General features: G+C 38.9%; 1 protein-coding gene and 1 pseudogene across 4 annotated transcripts in view; one reads left to right on the plus strand and one right to left on the minus strand.

Annotated features, from left to right (window-relative positions):
• The window catches only part of Akap6 (A-kinase anchoring protein 6), a 458,326-nt gene that overhangs the window by 337,962 nt on the left and 99,830 nt on the right, over positions 1-20,534 (plus strand). For all 4 annotated transcript variants that reach the window (XM_031356459.1, XM_031356461.1, XM_031356460.1 and 1 more), the window contains exon 10: positions 19,960-20,106. In XM_031356459.1, the coding sequence (XP_031212319.1) occupies positions 19,960-20,106 (147 nt within the window). The remainder of the gene's footprint in view (positions 1-19,959; positions 20,107-20,534) is intronic.
• LOC116081336 lies at positions 3,473-3,588 on the minus strand (annotated as a pseudogene).

Genomic DNA, 20,534 nt, shown 5'->3' on the forward strand with positions numbered 1-20,534 from the left:
AGAGAGAGAGAGAGAGAGAGAGAGAGAGAGAGAGAGAGAGAGAACTGCCCCCACAGTGGAGTTCTAATACAGACTACCTGTTTTGTTTGTTTGGGTTTTTTGTTTTTGTTTTTGTTTTTTAATCACCTTACCATGCCTCAGCCTCACTCATATTGTAGACAGGAGTAGCTGACAGAAGCTTCCTCAAGAGAAGACAAGGCCCACTTAGACTCAGATCTCCATGTGTAACTCTCTTTTGAAGAGAATATATATGCCTCATCTTTGGGCTCTAGTTTAGTTTTTAATCTTATAGAGACAGACCCTTGTGAGTATCCCTAAAGACACTGTAGAGAAATCACATGTTCAAGTCCTGAAAAAGTAAGCCAGAGACTGTTATGCACTGACCTATTTTTATTATTGTTATTTCATTTGTTTGTATATGTATGTATGTATGTATGTATGTGTGTATATATATGTATATGTAGGTATGTGTTTGTGTGTGGGGCTGGGTGGGTGTGTGTGTGTGTGTAGGCACATGCATCCATGCAGCTCATGTGGAGCTCAGAGGCCAATGTGTATGACAGGCCATCAGGAGCAGCCATGGTGCTTCCTCCCCTGGCTCACTCTTCTCAGGTCTCATTTTCCTCATTGTGAAGTGAGGAGGGCTTAGACTGAGTTGCTCTAATATGGGTTCCAGCTTTGCCATTCTCTCTAGTGTAAAACTACAAATGATTGTTTCAACCTGTGACTTTGGTCAGTTCTGTGGCATCTTACTTTCTCCCTTAATCTTCTTGCTTTTTCTCTTTAGGAAAGAGCTCCTCTGTGTTTCCCAACATGTAAAATATACTCACTAAGCCTTTGAAAAATGTCATATCATTTGAGCAACTTGTTTTCCCTTCTGTTGGTATTGTATTATTGGATTATATCTGAATGATTACATGGGCTCTTACAGCAGGACAGCTAAAAGCACTTAGCGGTCTATGAGTATCCAAGTTTGCTTTCTGTTGCTGTAACAAAAACCATGATGACTAAAAGCAACCTGGGAAGGAAAGCCTCAATTTCAGCTTACAGGTTGGTCCATCACTGAAGGAAGTTAAGGCAGGAGCTAGAAGCAGAAGCCACTCAGCTTCCTGGCTCTCTAAGTGAACTTTCTTTCACAGGCCAAGCCCACCTGCCTAGGGAAGGCACCGCCCGCAGTGGGCCAGGCGACTCTACACTCATAGCATTGAAGAAAATGCCCTAAAATCATGCCCATTGCCTGTCTGATGGAGGCAGTTCCTTAATAAGGGCTCCCTTTTCCCAGGTGGATCTAACTGACAACCAAAATTAGCCATCACTTTGAGGAAAGGCCCTACAGGGCCCTTAGGACATTTGGTAAAGATCTAGCTCTGATGTGGGATCAAAAATGTTGATTTCGTTCAACAGTGATTTGTTGAGCTTATATTAGCTAAAGGGAGAGAGTAATGGGGTATTATGGGAAAAGGTGAAGAGCTACACTTAGGCAGAAGGAATACTTTTTAAATGTTCAGAATATGCTAATGTATAAAGACAGAAGTAGGTAAGGCACAGGGAGAGAACTGGGCTGTGATGGCTAGTGGTGATAGCAAGTTCTGAATTTATACAGTGATGCTGGCACAACTCTGTGTAGGAAGTAAAAAGTGCCATGCTGTGTACCTTCAGTGTTAAATTGTATTAGATATTAATTGTATCTCAGCAAAGCTGAATAAAAGCAGGTTATAACTGAATAAAAGCTCTTCGGGTGACCTAGTGATAGGCAGTCATTCTACCCCCAGATTCCCAGCTGGAGTGTCTTCTCTGGAGGACTGTGTGGCCGAAGGCGGATGGGCTTAGTAGGTGGATGGAGACACTTGTTTGCTTGAGGAGAAGCTGATCAAAAGTTTTTAAATGTGCAAACTGCTTAAATTAATATCAAACCTGGTTAACCATTTAGGAAATTTCCATCACTTTCTGTTTTCCAAAACACAAAGCTACATCCTACCTTAGTTTATTTTTTAAATCATGTTTTGAAAGTTCTGTTAGGTCCTAATACAGATATTAAGAATTAACTGGAAGTAGGAAACTGGCTCAGTCAGGGCCTGAGTTCAAGTATCCTGAACCAATGTGAAGCAAACGCAACACCAATCTGTAATCCCGGCACTCCTAGATGGAGCTAGGAGCTAGCACCTGGAGTCCCTGGAGCTGGAGACCAGCTAGTCTGGCATATTCAGTGACAAGCAACAAGAGACTTTGCCTCAAAAAAGATGGAAAGGACCAATACTTTAGGTTGTCCTTGGATCACCAACACATACACTATAGTACATACCCACATTCACATATATAAGCAGGGACACACACACATACACATACACACACACACACACACATATGCATGCACACACACATGCATGTATGCACACATGTACTCATACCATATATACATATACACAGATAAAATAAGATAAATCTAAAGAATGTCATGTATTATGATATGCTATAGATGACCAGATACTTGTAAAGGCTATCCTGAGCTAGTGAGTGGGGACCTAAATGATGGAAGGAGAAAAGCGACTCCTGCAAGTTGTCCTCTGACTCCAAATGCAACCCTTGGTGCACATGTGCTCACAAATAAGTAAATGCAATTTTTAAAAATGCAAAGGCCATCCTTTCCTTTAAGTAATTTATAATCTACTTTATTTAGAAAAGTTAAAGCAAACAGCATGATATACCAGGAGACAGCAAATCTGTGTGCATTCAGAATGCACGTTAGGTTTCTCATAGTTTATGTAAGAAATAATAGTTGAACCGGTATTTGCTGGGGAGAAAATTAAATAAAGGAACAGATGTAGATTCTCTGCAGAAAAATGCAATGTGAGAAAAACAACAACAAACCCTTAGATCTGAAAATTCTCTTGACATGCTTCTAGAACTTTACCCAAACCAGGAAATCACCCTAGAGAGGAGTAGAAAGCCCATGATGACTCGCAGTAGGTTTATCTAATGTGTTCAATGGAAGTTATTAACAGGCAATGTCTTCTTTCTTTCTACTGATAATGCAGTGCTCTATTTTTGGAAGAGAAGTAATGTATACAAATGTGTAAACCATCCGTTTATATGGAGCATATAAATAGATGAGAACAGCAGTGCACAAGGTTCTGCCATGCTGGCACGCAACATTTGGATCAAGTTTGAGCAAACACTTGGATGGTACTTATTACATAGCAGGCCTTGGACCTTACATGTTAGTTCATCCAGCTTCATAGCGACTTTATGGAGTATTAACACTATTTCGGGCAAAGAATGCAGACCCAAGGAAGCGCTAAACTGATTATTTCTTTATAGGGTTTGTGAAGTTCTTAGCACTGGCTAATATCAACATGTTCCCTCTTCCCTTCCTTAGAGGAGAGAAAAAACTTAGACCATGCCTTGCATATTTTGCAAGAAAGGAATTGAATGTGTATGTAATATTTACTGTTCAATGATTCTTTTATTTTAAAGCCTACAGCACCCAGTAGTTCCAGGTGGTCTCCCATCTAAGTACTAGCCAGGCCTGGCCCTGCTTAGCTTCTGAGATCAGGCGAGATCGGGCGTGTTCAGGGTATGACCATAGACTCAATAATTCTTCTTTGATGTGTCTTATTTTATTGTTTAATGAGGCCAGAGAACAATTATAATATATTATTTCTCAGACAGAAAAGAGGAGGGGAGTTTGCAGCCTTGCATGCAAATATATAACAGGCCCTCCCCCCAAAAGGAAATCTTATTAGAAAATTCATGGTGTTAAAAATTCAAGAAATTCTTTAAATGATGCAGTTTATATAGTGGAATTCTTACAAACTTGGTCTGATTACTTCTTCAAATGAGAGTGGTTATAAAGGGCAAGCCTGTCATCTTTGTTTTGCTGGTGGTGAAGCCATGAAAACATGAAATGACTTCCCTTGGATTCTACAACACGGCATCATCCATAGGATGAAGGCAGGAAGACAGTCTCAGAGCAGATGGTACTTAGCAAGATGTGTTAAGTCTCAGTGATGCATAGAGACAATCCTCCACACCACAGCTTTAGTCCCCATTTCTTCTTTGAAACTCGGCCATTGTTGTGGCGACATCTTGCCTGAAATGTACACATCCCACACTTCCCTTTCTTAGATTTCTTGTCTCCTCTTAGTGAGTGCATAGCCTTTCTCAGCCGTCACACTCTCTTCTGCTGTGGGACTATTTCTAGGACACTATTCACTGAAGACCTTTCCAGCTATACTCTCCCTTAGAACCTTTCCTACTTGTTACTTTCACTCCTTCTAACTGTCATTTTGGTGTTGTTGTTCTCTGAACCTTTAAGACTTCCTCCTTATTTTATTACTCTGCCTCTTGTGGTTGAGACACATACATATAACTGCTTGCACCTGTACCCCTCCCCCATCTCTCTGTCTCATTCTCTCTCTCTCTCTCTCTCCCCCTCTCTCTCTTTGTGTGTGTGTGTGTGTGTGTGTGTGTGTTCATCTGTCTCTGTCTCTTGTCTCCCTGTCTCTGTCTCTCTCCATTATAACAGTTAATAAACTTCCTTGGTCACTTATGGCAGATTCCTTTCTAGTAGTGGGGGTTTGGTGTGTGCATCAAAGCATTTACCAGTTATTATAACCAAGATTTGTGACTTGGAGTCTTAGTTTATGCCAAGAAATGTCTATTGTAGCCCAGAATGTCTTTAAACTCAGAGCTGTCATTCTCCTGAGTGACAGGCATGGCTATCACTGAGAACTCTTCTATCTGACCTTTTAGCCTTCACCTCACAATATTTAAAATATATGATTTTTGGAGGACAAGCAACATGGAAATGAGAACCATCAAGGGCCACAGGGTGGGTTCTTCAGTGTATTTTGGCTACTTCAAAGTCACTTTGAATGGCATTCTTGACCTTGTTTACATTTAACTCCTAGGGCCCACTATTTTCCTCAGACTTATGGGCTGAATCTAAAGAAATATTTTTGGAGAGCAATAATTCAGCCTTGCATGCTAAGCCACAATGCTTTCTGTTTCTGGGCTTTAGTACTACCTGGGCAAGCAGCTTAGCATTGACTTTTTCTTAATACAATAATATTCCTACTGTTTCTTGTGGGCTTCCCTTAAGGTCACAGCAGTAATCACAATAGAGCAATGTACGGCGATGCTAATCAAGCTTTCTGAGGCTAGAACAGCAAACCAGCTTTAGATTGGAAACCCTAAAATCTATGCACTGATAAACATGAGAAAGTACCCCCCTTCCCCTCCAAAAGAAACAAGAGTGGGGGTGACAGAAGGATTTGAAGAGAAGAATTTTGGAGTTGGGAGTTAGAACTAGCCTCTTGTGAGCTGATATATGTTCTCAGAAACCACTGCCTCACAAGGGTGCCAGTAAGTGTTTACAAGAGATGCCTTGGCCTTCCTCTTTTCCTACACACTTCATAGATGCTAACCACTCCTGGCCATGGGAAGTAATTAACTTCATGTCTATCTGAAAAGAGAGAAAATTTTTCTAATTTGGATATTTTACCAAGTAAAACTCTGACAGAGGGAAGTTCAAAGATAAACAAGGCCGTCATGGCCTTTTTGTTTCTGAGCACTGACTTTGCTTAACACAGATTCCACAACCGATTTAGGTCTGTCTGATCTCTCTTTTGGGAGAAATTCAAATGAATAAGCATTTTCCAACCTCCTCCATCTAAACCATAATGCCAATCCTTACAGTGGCTAAAGGGTAAGTAATGTATGGTTCTTGTCCCTTTGTAGCAGAATCTAGGATCTAATTCTTAAACCACACTTATCCTCATCTAAAAAAAGGCATCAGAGGTACTTTTTAAAATGTGGTCCTAAGGTATCAGACATTTTACCATTCAAGGGTTGGTCCAAGAACACTTCTAACCCATTATAGATCTATTAAGATTATAGGCGTGGCCAGTTGGTGAAGTGTTTGCTGTGTAAGGATAAGTATATGAATTTGATCACAGAACCCAAATTTTTAAAAAAAAAAATCCAAGAATGGTGGTTAATACTTGTAATCCCAGAACTAGAGCTTCAGAGGCAGTCCATTCCCCAAAGCTCACTGGCCACTTAGCCTAGCCTTCTTGGCAAGTTCCAGGTCAGTGAGAGAAACTTTCTTAAAAAACAATAACAAATAGACAAAGACAAATTAAACAGACAAAAAAGAAAACATTGGGTGGTGCTTAAGGAATGCCATTCAAAGTTTGTGTGACCTCCAAATTTACACATACTCACACACACACACATATACACACGCACACACAAAGGCATTTGCACATATATGTGCATCTGTGCACACATGAACTAACATACAAAAGATTATAGACATGAAAACCTCTTGTCTTTATAAAAAAAGATTTGTGTGTGTGTGTGTGTGTGTGTGTGTTTGTGTGTGTATGTGTGTGTACCACATACATATGTGTGGGTACCTAAAAAAGCTAGAACAGGATGTTAGATCCCCTCCAGCTGAAGTTATAGGCAGTTGTGATCATCCTGTTATGGTTACTGGGAACTGAACTCAGGTCCTCTGAAAGAACAGCATGTATTCTTTTTAAATTCTGTCTATTTTTTGTGTGTGTGCATGTATGTGTGCATGTATGTGTGTGTGTATGTGTGTGTATGTGTATATGTGTGTGTGTGTGTGTGTGTGTGCGTGCGTGTGTGTGTATAACCATGGCTATATTGGACCTAGCTCTGTAGATCAGGCTAGCTTCAAACTCAATGGACCTACCTCTGCCTCCTGAGTGCTGGAATTAAAAGTCTATGTTTCCACTACCCAGCTAATTTTTTCTTTTTTAATGTACGTGTTTTTTACTCCCGGTATTCTGGAGTCAGAGGCTGACAGATCTCTGTATGCTTCAAGCTCATCCTCATTTACACGGTGAATTCAAGGTCACTCAGGGCTAGTGAGACCTTGCCAAAAAACTATTTTATGTATCTGTTCTTTGAGAACTTAATACATGTATCTCAAGCCTATGTGCAATGTCTTCTAAGCACCCCCAACCCACTTCACTTCTCTGGACCTCACTGTATGTTCCCTTCCAACTTTACAGTCTCTTCATTTTCTTTTCTTTTCTTTTTTTTTAATGGCTCATTGAGTCCAATTAGAGCTATGTACCTGGGCAAAGGGTCATCTACTGAAATATGGACAGTCAAAGAGAGACCACACCACTGAAAAAAAATCTGAGCCCATCCCATCAGCCAACAAATTCCAGTAGTTCTCAGGGTTAGGGCCCTTTACCACCTAAGCTGAAATGTTGATAGACTTGATCATGTAAACGTTTTGTGTAGCGACCACAAGTGCTGTGATTTCCTGAGTGAATGAATAGCCATCATGTTCAGAATCACAGAACTTGTTGCTGTGCTCTGGCTTACAGTCTGTCTGCCCCCTCTTCAGTGATGTTGGGAGAGGTTCTGTGCTCTGGCTTACAGTCTGTCTGCCTCCTCTTCAGTGATGTGGGGAGAGGTTCATATAGAAGTCCTTTTTGAGGTTGAGCTTCCGTTGTTACTTCATCTTTGCCCTTTAACTAGTAGTGAGTCTCTGGGTTAGCTTGTATCCCTGTAATAAGAAGCATCACCAGTGGAGGTAAACACTACATTAATCTATGGCTAGAAGGGTAAATATTTTAAAGACAATATGATACTATGTCTGTTTAACAAAATAACCACATTTGATTCTTCTCTAGTGTATAAGACCTCCCTAGCCATGAGTTATTGGCCAAGTTTACAGTACCCTATGTGAATTTCTTCCTTTGGAGCAGTCTTTAAATTGAATCAGGAACCTATTGGTTATCTCCAACACATTCAGGCCACTATTGCGCCAATGGGCATTAAATATGAAAACATAAAAATTTAACATTAAAAGTCACCACGTGGGGACATACCCATTGGATGGCATTTCCATTTTGTTTTGTGGAGATGTGACCCTGAAAAAGGTTTGTCATGTGTTAAGTCTATCACCACATGATAAAATCTGGATGTGGCTTCTCTATGTAGGAGTCTTTAATCCCTGGGGAAGGCCTAGTGCACTAATCCTGAGGAAATGAAGTTGTTGTGGGTTTTGTGATTGTTTTTGCCATGTCTATACTCATGGGAGTTATTTAAGATAGTGTCTCATTGTGTAACTCAGCTGACCTAGAACTTACAATCCTGCTGCCTCAGCCTTCTTAGTTTTGGAATTAAAGGTTTGCAGACTACACCAAGTTTGGGGGAAAAGGGTGCTAAAAATAGGGTCACTGGTTCTAGATACTTTGAAAGTCACCATGTTTTGTACCAACACCTTTCTGATGAGTATAGCTACAGACTTCACATTCTTTCTCCCATTTCTTTTTCCAAAGAGGAAGTAAGATATTCCCTTTGGGGGAAACTTTATCAACAAGGTTAACCTAAGAAGTACATATTTTTTCCTTATGAAATTAATTTGGCTTTTTTGGCATTCTTTTTGAGGTGTACAACAACTTGGCAACTGCTTTGGTTTGAAACTATGTGATTTTAGAAAAGCACGTTTCAGAATGTTTAATTCAGCGATACAAAAGCACTAATGAAATATGCATGTATGAATTTTATATCATATTAGTTCCCTCTTTCTTAAAATCTGAATAAAAGCCAAACATCTGGATTATGTTTGAAAAGCCTGAATTTCCAATTTTCAGAGAGATCCGATCTATTTTGACATTGCACACTTAGTCTTAACATTTACAGCGTGCTATTAACATTACTTGCAATTGTAGAAAAAAAATCCTGTGATTTAAACAAACTTGGTGCCTCCTAATGCTAAAAATATATCTATATTTCCACTGACTGCTGCTGCATAGCCAGGCACAGCCATAGTTTAGGCTTCATCAGCATTTCCATGATAAATACTTGTACTGAGCAGGCCTGTAATCCTGCTATAAAGATATGGGGTAAGCTTTGACACATAAATTCTCCTGTTGTTGTACACAAAAACAACAAACAGCAGTTCATCGATCACTTAGCTTGAAAAACTATTCATTGGCTTAGTGCTTTCTAACGGCCCCAACTATTGAAAATACTTCATCATTACCCAGAGAAGACATGATAGCCATCATCCTTTTCTCCACCAATAACCAATAATCAATAACCAACTTCTGCTGGTTATTTTGAGGATATTTTGACACTCAAGTAAAGTAAGTATTTATGGTGAGAATTTAGGGGAGTAGCTAAGAAAATGATTGTTGTATCTACTTTACCGTCACACCTTATGCAGCAAAATCTGATTGGTAAATCACGTTTTAGGGGAGAGAACATATGCACAAGAGGTCAGTGCAGACCCTGTAGGAATGTGGTGTAATTACAATTTGACTTTAGTTAAGTCTCAAGTGAGGTTTAGCTTATATATTTGTTATAGTAAAGGGTAAATTTGTTCTTTTCTACATATAAAAGACAGCTAAAGTCTGTAAATTTCCTTCTCAATTTTTCTTTTGTTTGGCTTAAGAAAATGCAATAATATTATACTCAATTACATTAAAATAAATGCCTTTAGAGGTGTCTTTTGGTAAGGGGGTAGAAAACAAAAGAAACTATACTCTAAAATAGGAATGTCTGGAAAAGAGAAGCTGGGTTTGTTCTGCTAGTTTCTGCTCCTCACATTTCCCACTCTACACTGCATTCTAACAGATATTGCATATTTGCACAACTATTCTTACTACATGGCAACATGACATTCTACCATTTCGTATATGGTACTGCAAACCTTAGTTAGAACAGTTATGACCCACATCCTCACTGAAGTATACGTAAAGGTGGAGAAAGCCCAGGGAGATGTGTATATTTGCAGAATACAATAGCATAACCATAGTTTCATGTCCTAAGACACATTGCCATTGCACCCTATTCTCTCTCTCTCTCTCTCTCTCTCTCTCTCTCTCTCTCTCTCTCTCTGTGTGTGTGTGTGTGTGTGTGTGTGTGTGTACAAATGTGATCAACATAAAGTGCCTTGTTGAAATAAAGCACTTGCTAGCTATGTACATTCTGGAGGAAAAATCTCTCTGATATATATTTATCAAGTAAGAAGACCTGACAGGTTTCACTCAGTAGTCCATGAATGAACTACCTTCAGTAGTGTGAGTTGAAGATGGCCATAGAAGTTTTGACTTATTTGCTCTTTTTTGTCTCTGTATTTTGCCCAGCTTAGTTTGCAGAGCTTGCTTTTATGTGATTGTATATCATCTCCACTGTATTCCCAGGTTTGCTTGCACTACAATCTGTTATTTTAGTCCTATTCCAACAAGTGACAGTTTCTTAGTTCATAGTTTGGGTCTTGGCTTTTCTTCTGCACAGAATAGTGTTGTTATTATGGAAGATCTCATGAATGCTAGTGAGAAGAAACTCAAATTTCTAAAATAGAGAAAGCTTAGCTTCCATTTTCAGGCCAACATTCACTCAACTCCACAGAATTTCTCAGCCAGCTATACTGAGCTCTCTGCCTGGATTTCTGGCAACTCAGAACGTGTTCTCTGCCTTCTATGCATGGATTTAGGCTTCGGACTTGGAGCTCCAGTCCTTCATAGAGCAGGTGAACCAGTTATTTTCTGTATAACATTCTCCAACACCTACTCTGCAACAAGTCCCTTTTTTTCTGCCCTGAGTTCTTATTCCCCTCATGAAGAAATACCCATTGCTCCTTCAGTAGAAACACTCTGTAAGGTCAAGTCTTCTCAGTTCCTTTAGAAGTCTCCTTTGCTATTCAATACGGTATCCCAGTCTTCTTTCTCTCAGGCCAACAGATGGTTATTTGTTTGTTTGTCTCTTTAGCATCTTTCTTTTAGTGTTTGTCAACTCAAATTGAACCAAAAGGCAAGTGGAACTCTTATGACTTCTGTTCTGTATGCAGTTGAATTTCTATCTTTTGGTGTGGCTAGGCTGGGACAAAGGGTGGCTAAATCACTCTGTCATGCTTGACATTTGTCATTTCTCCTCAGATTTAATTCATTATGCTAGCATCTTTGTTTCTTTTAGAGTCTAATATTCTCATCCAAAATAGACAGCATGAAGTGGTCCCCAGTGGATTCAGATCCAACATACAGACATTGTTTGGTTTGTATACTAAAAGTTTCAATGTAACATAAAAATTATGAGATTTTTACATAAACATATGTATTCCTGGCTTCACTTAAAATGACATATTAATGGTACCGAAGCCATATTGAAGCCACATTTCCATGCGAGGATAGTTGGCTTCGGATAGGGCAGATGCTTGCGCATCCACTGCAGAACACACTACCATCTCCCATCTTCTGTTACTGGGGTCAGATTCTCATAATAATTACACTTGTGGGTTGTTTTCCTTTCATTTGAGAAATGGCTGTCTTTTACCACAATACTAGCAGTCATTTAATGTGAATGAGGAAAGAGAACGTGTTCTGACCTTACGCTAGTCTTTGGCATCACCTTCCAGGCAGTTGGGTATGTGAGCCAGCTATTGCTTAGTTTGTGATAGATGGATAGAAATTCATGAATTTTGCCAACAGTAACAACCATTGCCAACTCAGAATCTACCCTGATGGGAGTATTTATACTGGAGCAATCAGCAAACACTATAAATCAGCACTTTTGTTTTTCTACTTGAGGACCAGTTAATTAGCATATAATGCCTGTAAGTTTTTGACCTTATGGTCTCTGAGCTAAATTGTTTACAATTTTATCAAGTAGTAAGATCAGTATAATCTGGCAATCTGATCCATCTGTTCTTATGTATGGCTTCCTTGTCTATGTTGTTAAAATGTTGAAGAAGACTGGACAGAACAAGAGGAGGCTGGGTACCCATCATGATCTTTGTAGTCTGTAGTCCACAGGTTCTCTACAGAGCTCCCAGCACATTGTGCTCCTGAGTGCCTGTATCCATCTGCTCACTTCACACTGAGGAAAATGTAATGGAAGTGCATCCATCTCAAGCACTGACTCACCTCCTTGCTGTAGGGATTTAAGTCATTAGATTCCGGGTGTTTGTTGCTAGAAATTTAATCATGTTTAAAATCTGGCTGGCAGTGTAGTGAAGAGCTGCCTGCTCTCGCTACAAAACTGCATTGAGAAAGTGAAAGGGCCGAATTTCTACACAAGTTGACAATTAAGATTTCCATAGATGCAGAGTTAGCCAGCTCCTGTGGGGGAACCAGAGCCAAAGCCTTTCTGAGCACTTCAAACAGACAAAATTATAATAGAGTCAAATCAAGACTAAATCCATCAGCTGAAACTGGAGTTTAGCTTATCAAATCCAAGTCCAAGCATGAAGCGGAAAGCATGTTGGATATTTCTTCCTTAAATTCCTCTGTGTGTGTGTGTGTGTGTGTGTGTGTGTGTTTTATTATTGGCATTGAAGAAAAAAATAACACATTAAAACCTCCTGACTGAATTACTGTCCTAAACCAATAGATCCACGGGGCTTGTTTAGCTAAAAGCCACAACAGACTTTGTAATGCAATGATGTAATCTTGGCTTTGTGTCATTTATATTCAACCTAAAATTTTTTTTTTCCTGAATAGACAGGCTGACAACAATATTGTTCAGTGTGGGTTTTTATTTGGATTCTTTCCAAATGGCTCACATGCCTTCACAGTAACACATCACACTGCTTATGGTTTCCCCCCTTCGCCTGCATTCTAAACTTTCCCCCTCTTACTAGCTTTCTATTTTTCTTTTAATGTCTCAGTTATGTTTGTAAAACTAACCAGCTCCACCACAAAATTAGGATGTATCTTGCAGAGAGCATTCATTTTACTTTTTGCATATTTTTCCGGAGGTCATGTCAAGGTTAGTTTGAATTCCATCCTACATTAAGACTTCTTTCACAGCTATTTAGCTCGGCAGCCTACTCCCCGCTGGGGTCTGCCCCTTGGGCACGTCAAAGCTTCAGACCTGACAAATCACACACAGATGAAGCTGTACAGTTTTTTAAACAGTTTGATCAGTAACTTTTTTTTTTCCTTCTTCACTATCCTTCGTAGTAAGATCCTTTTTCCCTTTGAATTACCATTTCAGGAATTGAGGGTTTCTATTGGAGACAGTTTGCTTTTCCATGAGAGCTGTCAACTAGCAGCGTCATTTATTACAGTGTGCTGAAAGTCTTCCGGTCACAAGACGGCAGATATACAGATACACTCTTAACTAGCAAGGCTGGAATTGTGTTATTAAAACCTACTTGTGGCAGGAAAGTTAGTGCTGGGGTATTACAGATTTCCCTGGGATCAGAAAATAAAAAATATATCCAGTTTATATCCTGTTATGAGTTGAGCCTAAAAATGCCTTTCAAATGCTTCTGAATATGCTCTTATTAGTATTTTAACAAATTGTGTAACTGATGGTTCACCTCTCTTCCCTGTTTAATTGATGAACTTAGGGTGTTTGCCTGTAACGAGTGTATCAGCAAATGGTCTCCTTTACTGAAGGAGGTCACGAATTTTGAAAATCAGCATACTGCCCATGTTTTTATGAATTGAAAAATACTGACTGCCACAAAACTGCTAAATCAACTGAAGAGATGCTGCGAACACGGGTGTGGCTGTCTTGGCAGTGCCACGTCAGAACAGAGTTGTTGTTTTTAAAAAATAAGTTATATCCACATTTCATTACATTTTCACTCAGGGCAGACAAAAACCACCAGAAGGTTTTTAGCTTTGGACTAAGCTGAACACTTACAGGGAAGAGGGAGAAATAATATTTAAATGATTCTCAGCAGGAAAGTACCCAGTGAAGGTCCCATAAAAGGTTGCCTGGTTGAAACTAATTAAAGACAGGTCTAAATAAGAAAAGAGAAAAAAGGATCAAAGGAATTACATGAGGTGTCACCATGCTATTTGGGGGGGCGCATTTTCTGTACTTTTATAATTTTGGTCCAGGAAAAGACTAAATTCTGAAAATGTCCACGTCTGTCATCATGCCATTATTTTTGCAATGGCTACACGTCAGCAGGCAAACATCTTGCAGAAATCACTGCGGCACTGGCGCATTAACACATTATGGTGAAAAGAGGGGCTTGTGCTTTTCCCGCGGTGCGTCTCAGCCTTCAATTAATGTGAAAGCACTACAATGCCCATGCAACTTCTCTTGCCTAGTGGTGCACCGTTTATCATTGCAGTTTTACATTGACCTTGACACCCACTTCATTAGAATAAAGATTGTCTACCATTTAGGTTACATTGTTCCTCTGCACAGAGACCCCATGCAAATTTCTGTTCAGATAGAAGAGCTGTGAGGCTGTCAGAGGTCATCTGCATTAAATGATTGCAGCTATTTTCCAACCGCTTCTTTTCATTCTACTCAATTCAGGCTAGGAGGATCAATCAAGTTCTCTGCCTGAAACAGTAGGACTGCTGGGAATATAACTGTTTTTGGTAGGAGTGGATATGCCCTAAACAGTGTTAAATATTTAATATAAACTCATTAAAGACCATGCAAAGGCTTGAGAAAGATGCCACATTTATAGAAATATCAAGGGGGGACAGGGAACCTTTTTGAAAAAATAAACAGAATAGTAATTATCAATTTTATCATTCCAGAAAATGTAATCACAGTATTTCTTGGACTTAGGGACTCTTTCCTACTGTTTTTTTTTTTCCCACCCTTGACCTGGGTTAGGAAGAGGAGAGCAGGAGAGCTGGGAGACTTCATATTCTTATGTAATTTTACAAGAGGTTGACAGGAAAAGTTTTCCGTTTGTCAGTGCTTCTATTTTAACTCAGTAACAATAAATCCTGTCCTGGCTGCATTTGTTTTAAAACACATAGATATTCTTTATGTAAAAGAAAAAAAAATGATTGGGGAAATAAGTCGCCTTGTCTCCTCCTTAAGTTTTCTGAGTGATATAATTGGAATTAAATTATTAATGGGAGATACTTTTAAAAAGATTGTTTTATGATCTCCTATTAGGGAATTTGCAATTCATTTTAATATTTGTAGTTTGATTTATATTAAAGATAATGCAATCTATGTTCAATTAACAATACATGGCCAATGTAATGTGATTTTCAGATCATGCAAATGGAATAAGCTAGAAGGGGGGGAGAACTCAATTCTTAACCTCAGATGTAATTTGCTGTGCGAGTTCTGGCAATTTTAAATGACATTGCACTTTTTAATTTTTCCAAAGGCTCAGCAGCAAATTTATCCCAATCAAGAAAGCCTATTATTAATTTACAAGGACAATTGTAGGAGTCTTTATAATTTCTTTGTGCAATTATTCACCATAAATTCTAATGGTAAAATACAAATAGTTTGCAAGAAGTAACCACTATTACTTGTCTTGCACTTGAACCTTCTTGAATCTTGAGCATCCTTACCAAGTGTCAGTGATACTGACTCCTTGCGAAGCATCCCAGGCTTTTGTGAGACGCTGGACACTGGCTGTCTTAAAGAGGGCAGTACAAGAGCCGCTGCAGAGGCAGCCCTGGCCTCCACCAGTCCAGCTGAGCTGCGGACCTGGACTTCCCTACAAAAAGATTCTTTGTTTGCCACTGAATAGCATTAGGCATGGGCTAGCTGAGGGGCCACCATGGAGCCTCAAAAGAGGAGGGCAAACACTAGCTAGAGAATACAGTGTGAGAGTCACAGACATAGCCTTGCATTTGTGAGCAAAATACATATTTTTACATATTATTTTGTGGTAGTTTGGGTTTCGGGTAGTGTGTGTTCCCTGAATATACTTTCTTATTGGTACACTAAGATACATTTTTGTCTTCACAGTGTGTTTTCTTTCCCTGCCCATTGTGGGCCAGGGGAGGATAATCACGACAAATATACAGGTGTTAGACATACTAATTTGCACAGGCAAAGATTCAAATGTGTCGTTATTATAACTACACAGTTTTCCTTGTCTTAACTCTTCTAAATATAAAGTCACCTGGTGCCTGGTTAAAAACAATATATGCAGGATAGAAATACTCAAACCTTGATGACTCAGAATTGGACAGCCATATTCTTGAATCAGGAAAACTGTTTGCTTTAAATTCGTGTGCTCCTCATAGCCGAAGCTCCGCTCTCCGTTTAGTAATGTCTGCTCTCTTTTCAGCATGACCACCAGAAGCACCATACAAAAGTCTTACAATGAACGTCTTAATCTCTCTGTGTGCTTTTAGAGCATTATTTTGAATTCCATCATGCTGCCTTTTTTTCTCCCCTCTTCTGATGTTTTATTACAACAGCAGAATTCCCAGGGAGCTTTGGGGGCAAGGTTCACATAATATAGCCCTGAAGTTTTGCTAGGTGGGAGCCATCCCCCAGGCCTGGCCATCTTTTGGCAATCTTTCTATTTCAAAAAAGGATTCGCTGAGTAGAGTCTTTTACAGCATTAGCTGGATATGGTTTAGTTTTTATTTATTTATTTTTTAATTTACTAGAAAGTGAACATCTACAGCCCTTTCATGACGCTTTCTTTCACTGACCTCACCGTGACAAGGCATCTTGTTCTTTAACATTGAGGGAGGCAGGAAAATGCTTGAGTTTCTCAATGTGTGCCTTCTATACCAGTTTCAAAATGGCTTATTCTTCTGGTTTCCATGGTGACAATTAACACTGTTTCAAGGCATTGTTCCACTCTCCATTTGGGCAGAATTTTCGGTGTGATTTTTAACAAAAAGAGAGAAAGAGAGAGAGAGAGAGAGAGAAAGAGAGAGAGAGAGAGAGAGAGAGAGAGAGAGAGAGAGAGAGAGAGAGAGGAAGAAAGGAAAAGGGGGGAAGGTTTTAAAGGGAAGGAGGAATGTCTGGCAAAAGTGTCAAGAAAGTTATCTTAATCAAGCTTGTATTTGCTACTAAATTAATTTATTTTTATAAATCCATATTTTCTTTTTTATTGGCTTTGATAATTTAGTTTTAGTATTTGTGCATTTAAAATGTAAATTATAAGTAAGAATTTCAGTTTTAATTCTTAGTTAAAACAATGAACTACTATTAACTCTGTATTTTCTTTAACTTTTCTTTTAGTATTTTAGTGTCCCAAAGAAATAGCTTTTAGGACACTAGTAGCCTGCATCTTTAATTTAGATCATTCACAAATCTATTAAGAGGATTCATTAGACCAAATTGAATTGGCCAAGCAAATACACTTAATAATGTAAATATGCTCTTTGAATAGAGTATATTTTATTTTTGACCAGACAGCACGGCCCACAGCAGGAGCTGTGGAAAGTTAAATAGGGGATGCGTATTTACCTTAGCACTCGAGAAAGCCAGCTGACTTTAACTCTGCTAATCTCATTTTTGGCTATTGAAAACTGGCCTGTATCATAACCCACCATACTACGGAACACAACGGGGCATCTTCTGCTCACTTCCTGCTGTGGGTGAAACGAAGATGAAGATGAAATTATCTTCTCACAGGATAGAGAAGCCCCTTGATGAGGATGGAGAACAGATAGAGCTGGTGGCTGATTCTACCCATCTAATGCCTCTGTAGAGAAGCTAGAGACAGAAGAGCACATGTATAGTAGAGTCAACAAAAATGAAACACTCCGGGCATTACATACACAGCCTTCAGGCCCTAAGCCTTATCGGATTCAACCTTCACAATGTCTCAAAACTCAAATACTTTCACCTTAAATTACAGTACATACTACTCTCCACTTACATATCAATATATCTAACAATTAACTAGGTTCTCGTAGCTTTTATCGTTTGAAGGCATTGCCTATCAATCACCTCTTTCCCCGGGCTGTTTATGCAGTAGTGACACAGTGACAGCGAGGACACACATAATAACAAGGGCTTTTTAGTCTAATAGTCATCTTCTTAGTCGCTATTGCCATAACTATTCATACCACACTCCATAGGAAAAAAATTTTCACAATGTCTAAAATCAAATTAATTGCTTTTTGTGTTTTCATGATTTGTAAGGCTCGCATTTTCAGGAAACAATCTAAGCTGTCCACCTGTCTTAAGAACACGCAATGGAGGAGATGTTTAAAGCTGGGAAAGAGAAAAGATGAGTTTGCCACAAGAAAATCCAATAGCCAGTAGAAGCCACTCCAACAAGGCACAGCTGAAGGATTCTCTCTGTTGATTAATACATATGACATAGGGGAAAGATTTGAATAACAGTCCTCTGCCTGGCTGAAATAGCACCCCACCCCCACATCATGTCAGTCTTACCTAATTAGTTATGTAAATCTTACATAGGAATCTGATTGCCTCTCCTCCAGTCATCACACTGACAAATCATACACTACCTGGGTTTCTAGAATACTTGTTGAATATTGAGTTGAAAAAACTTAAGTGGACAGTGTGGTTTCTGCACTGGAGAACCATGGTCCTGGTACTTGTCTGCAGTTAGAAATGCAATCAGAATTTCCAGTATTTCACAGTCCAAATTCTGAAAGCTCTCTAAAACAAACTTTGATTTTCTTCAGTATGCATATTCATGTAATTTTGGATACTTCGACACCCTGATCAACATGCATTAATAATATAAAATGCTTTAAATCACCTCATTTAAAACATTTTGTTCTGTGATCCACAAATGCCTAACATGTGGAGAAGTTTACATAATACAAGTGATGTGCATGTTTAGTGTAAATGGAAGATTAAAATATGAAATGGAAAGTATGCAAACATATGCACACAAATGCTGAAGATCTATTAACTGAAGCAGAGGTGCACACCTTTTTTTTCTTTCAAGCTAATTGTGATTCTAGCTTTGTTTAGAGTTTTATAAAAAGTGTTTTTGAGGAGACTAAAATCATCCAAGTGTTTAGGGAAATTATGAGCCTGTAGATGAGCAACACTCTGTCCTTGTTTAATCTGATAGTATTTACCTTAGGGCAGAGGGCAAAGTAGCAATGGGACCATAGAACTCAGAACTTGACTCCACTGTTTCAAAGACATGTATTTTGGCAATATGTATATTTAATATTTTACCCACATCCTAAATTTTATACTCAAGGATATTTTGATGCACACTTCCCCATATGCCTGATAGTCATTTACAGTTGTCCATAAGACTCTCTGACTGTGAACTTTCCCAAATACAGGTATAAGAATACCACCACAAAATGGTTTTTACTGAGGAGCTATTACAAGAAATGTCTTTTAAGAGACTCACTTGGCAGTTTGTTGGAATGTAGTGTGTATTAGTTGGGTCAGGAGGGTTCAGTAGTTGGCTGAGAAGTTCAGGATAGTTTATGGTAATCAATAAGCAATTGTAGGTCTGTAACTATCCCAGGGAGCTGGTGAGCATCCTTCTTCTTTATGTGTGTGTTTTCTCTTTAGCTCTCGAAGAGTTTTTAAGTAAGAGAAAAATAAAAACAAAATAGTTACTGAGTTTTTAATTAATAGGGAACTTAAAAGAAATAAGCCATATAATCCTTATGGATAATGTTTTTCTTTCCAAGATAATTTTGTTAGCTTGTTTGTCAATAAAGTCCAAATGTATTAGAAACTAACCAGCATTGTTTTAACTTTTATAACTCACAGTCCAATGTATGGGTTGTTGGTGGCACAAACATTTTCCTCTACCAATCGCCTTCATTTGAAAAGTGCTTCTCCTTAAAGAAGAAAGGCTCACCTCCCAGGAGAGTGGTTGACACATGTGTGTCATGGGAGGAAAAAAAAGACAAAATACTTTGAACTCTTCTCAGACAGATCTGCTGGGAGTGAGTGAGGGCTCTATGGCCAAATGGTGGCTCAAGCTAACTTAAATGATAAATCCTTCCAGGCCAGGCACCTTCTCATTAGTATATTTTAAATTAAAAAAGAAAAACCATAAATTGTATGTGCAAACTTAGTTTTAAGAGACAAAAATCACTGAATCCAACTCAATCCAAGAAGCATCTATGTAGGCACGTGTGGTAAGTGAAATGCTTCCAGGAGTGTTACTAGGTCCCTCAAGGTAACCAGGCTTAGCTTCCCAGGAAATTGTATTGTAAACAAAACCTGCTAGTTCCATAGACAGTATACATTCTGCCTAAAGATTTTTCTCAGAACATCTCCGTGCCCTAACGAGTCATCCTTCTCTTGCCATTTCAGCGATACAGCGTGGAAATGTCCATCAGGCACCCGAAAAAGACAGAGTTGCTTAGCAAGGTTGAAGCTTTGAAGAAAGGTGGCCTTTCACCACCAAATGATATCCTGGAAAAAGTGGATTCAATTAATGAAAAATGGGAGCTGCTTGGGGTATTTGCATTTTTATTACTGTTTGTAGGTTCTGTGTACATTTTTGTGTGTGGTGAAGTACTCTATCTGTCTGATTTCTAATTTGAGGCACAAATCTCTCTCTCTTTCAATTCACCCCTTACATTTCAAGCAAGCTACTCATGTTATTACGGGGAAAACATTGCTTTTCTTCTTCTGTTCTTTTTTTTTTTTAAATTTATTCTGAGCTGTCTCCTCTCAGATTTTAATAATTTTGGTCCTTTAATACATAAAAAAGGTAAGTAAAATATGCCATGTATTATGGGTATGCACCAAGTCAACTCTAATACAGTATATCTGATATACACTGCCTGTCATGCTTGGATGGATGTTAATAGGATTTGTTCTGAAGGTACATGGTAGAGACAGCCACTGTTTAACTGTTCAGTGTAGCCTTAAGATGGAAAGTG

The sequence above is a fragment of the Mastomys coucha genome, unplaced genomic scaffold, assembly GCF_008632895.1.
Source record: "Mastomys coucha isolate ucsf_1 unplaced genomic scaffold, UCSF_Mcou_1 pScaffold6, whole genome shotgun sequence".
Lineage (NCBI taxonomy): Eukaryota > Metazoa > Chordata > Mammalia > Rodentia > Muridae > Mastomys > Mastomys coucha.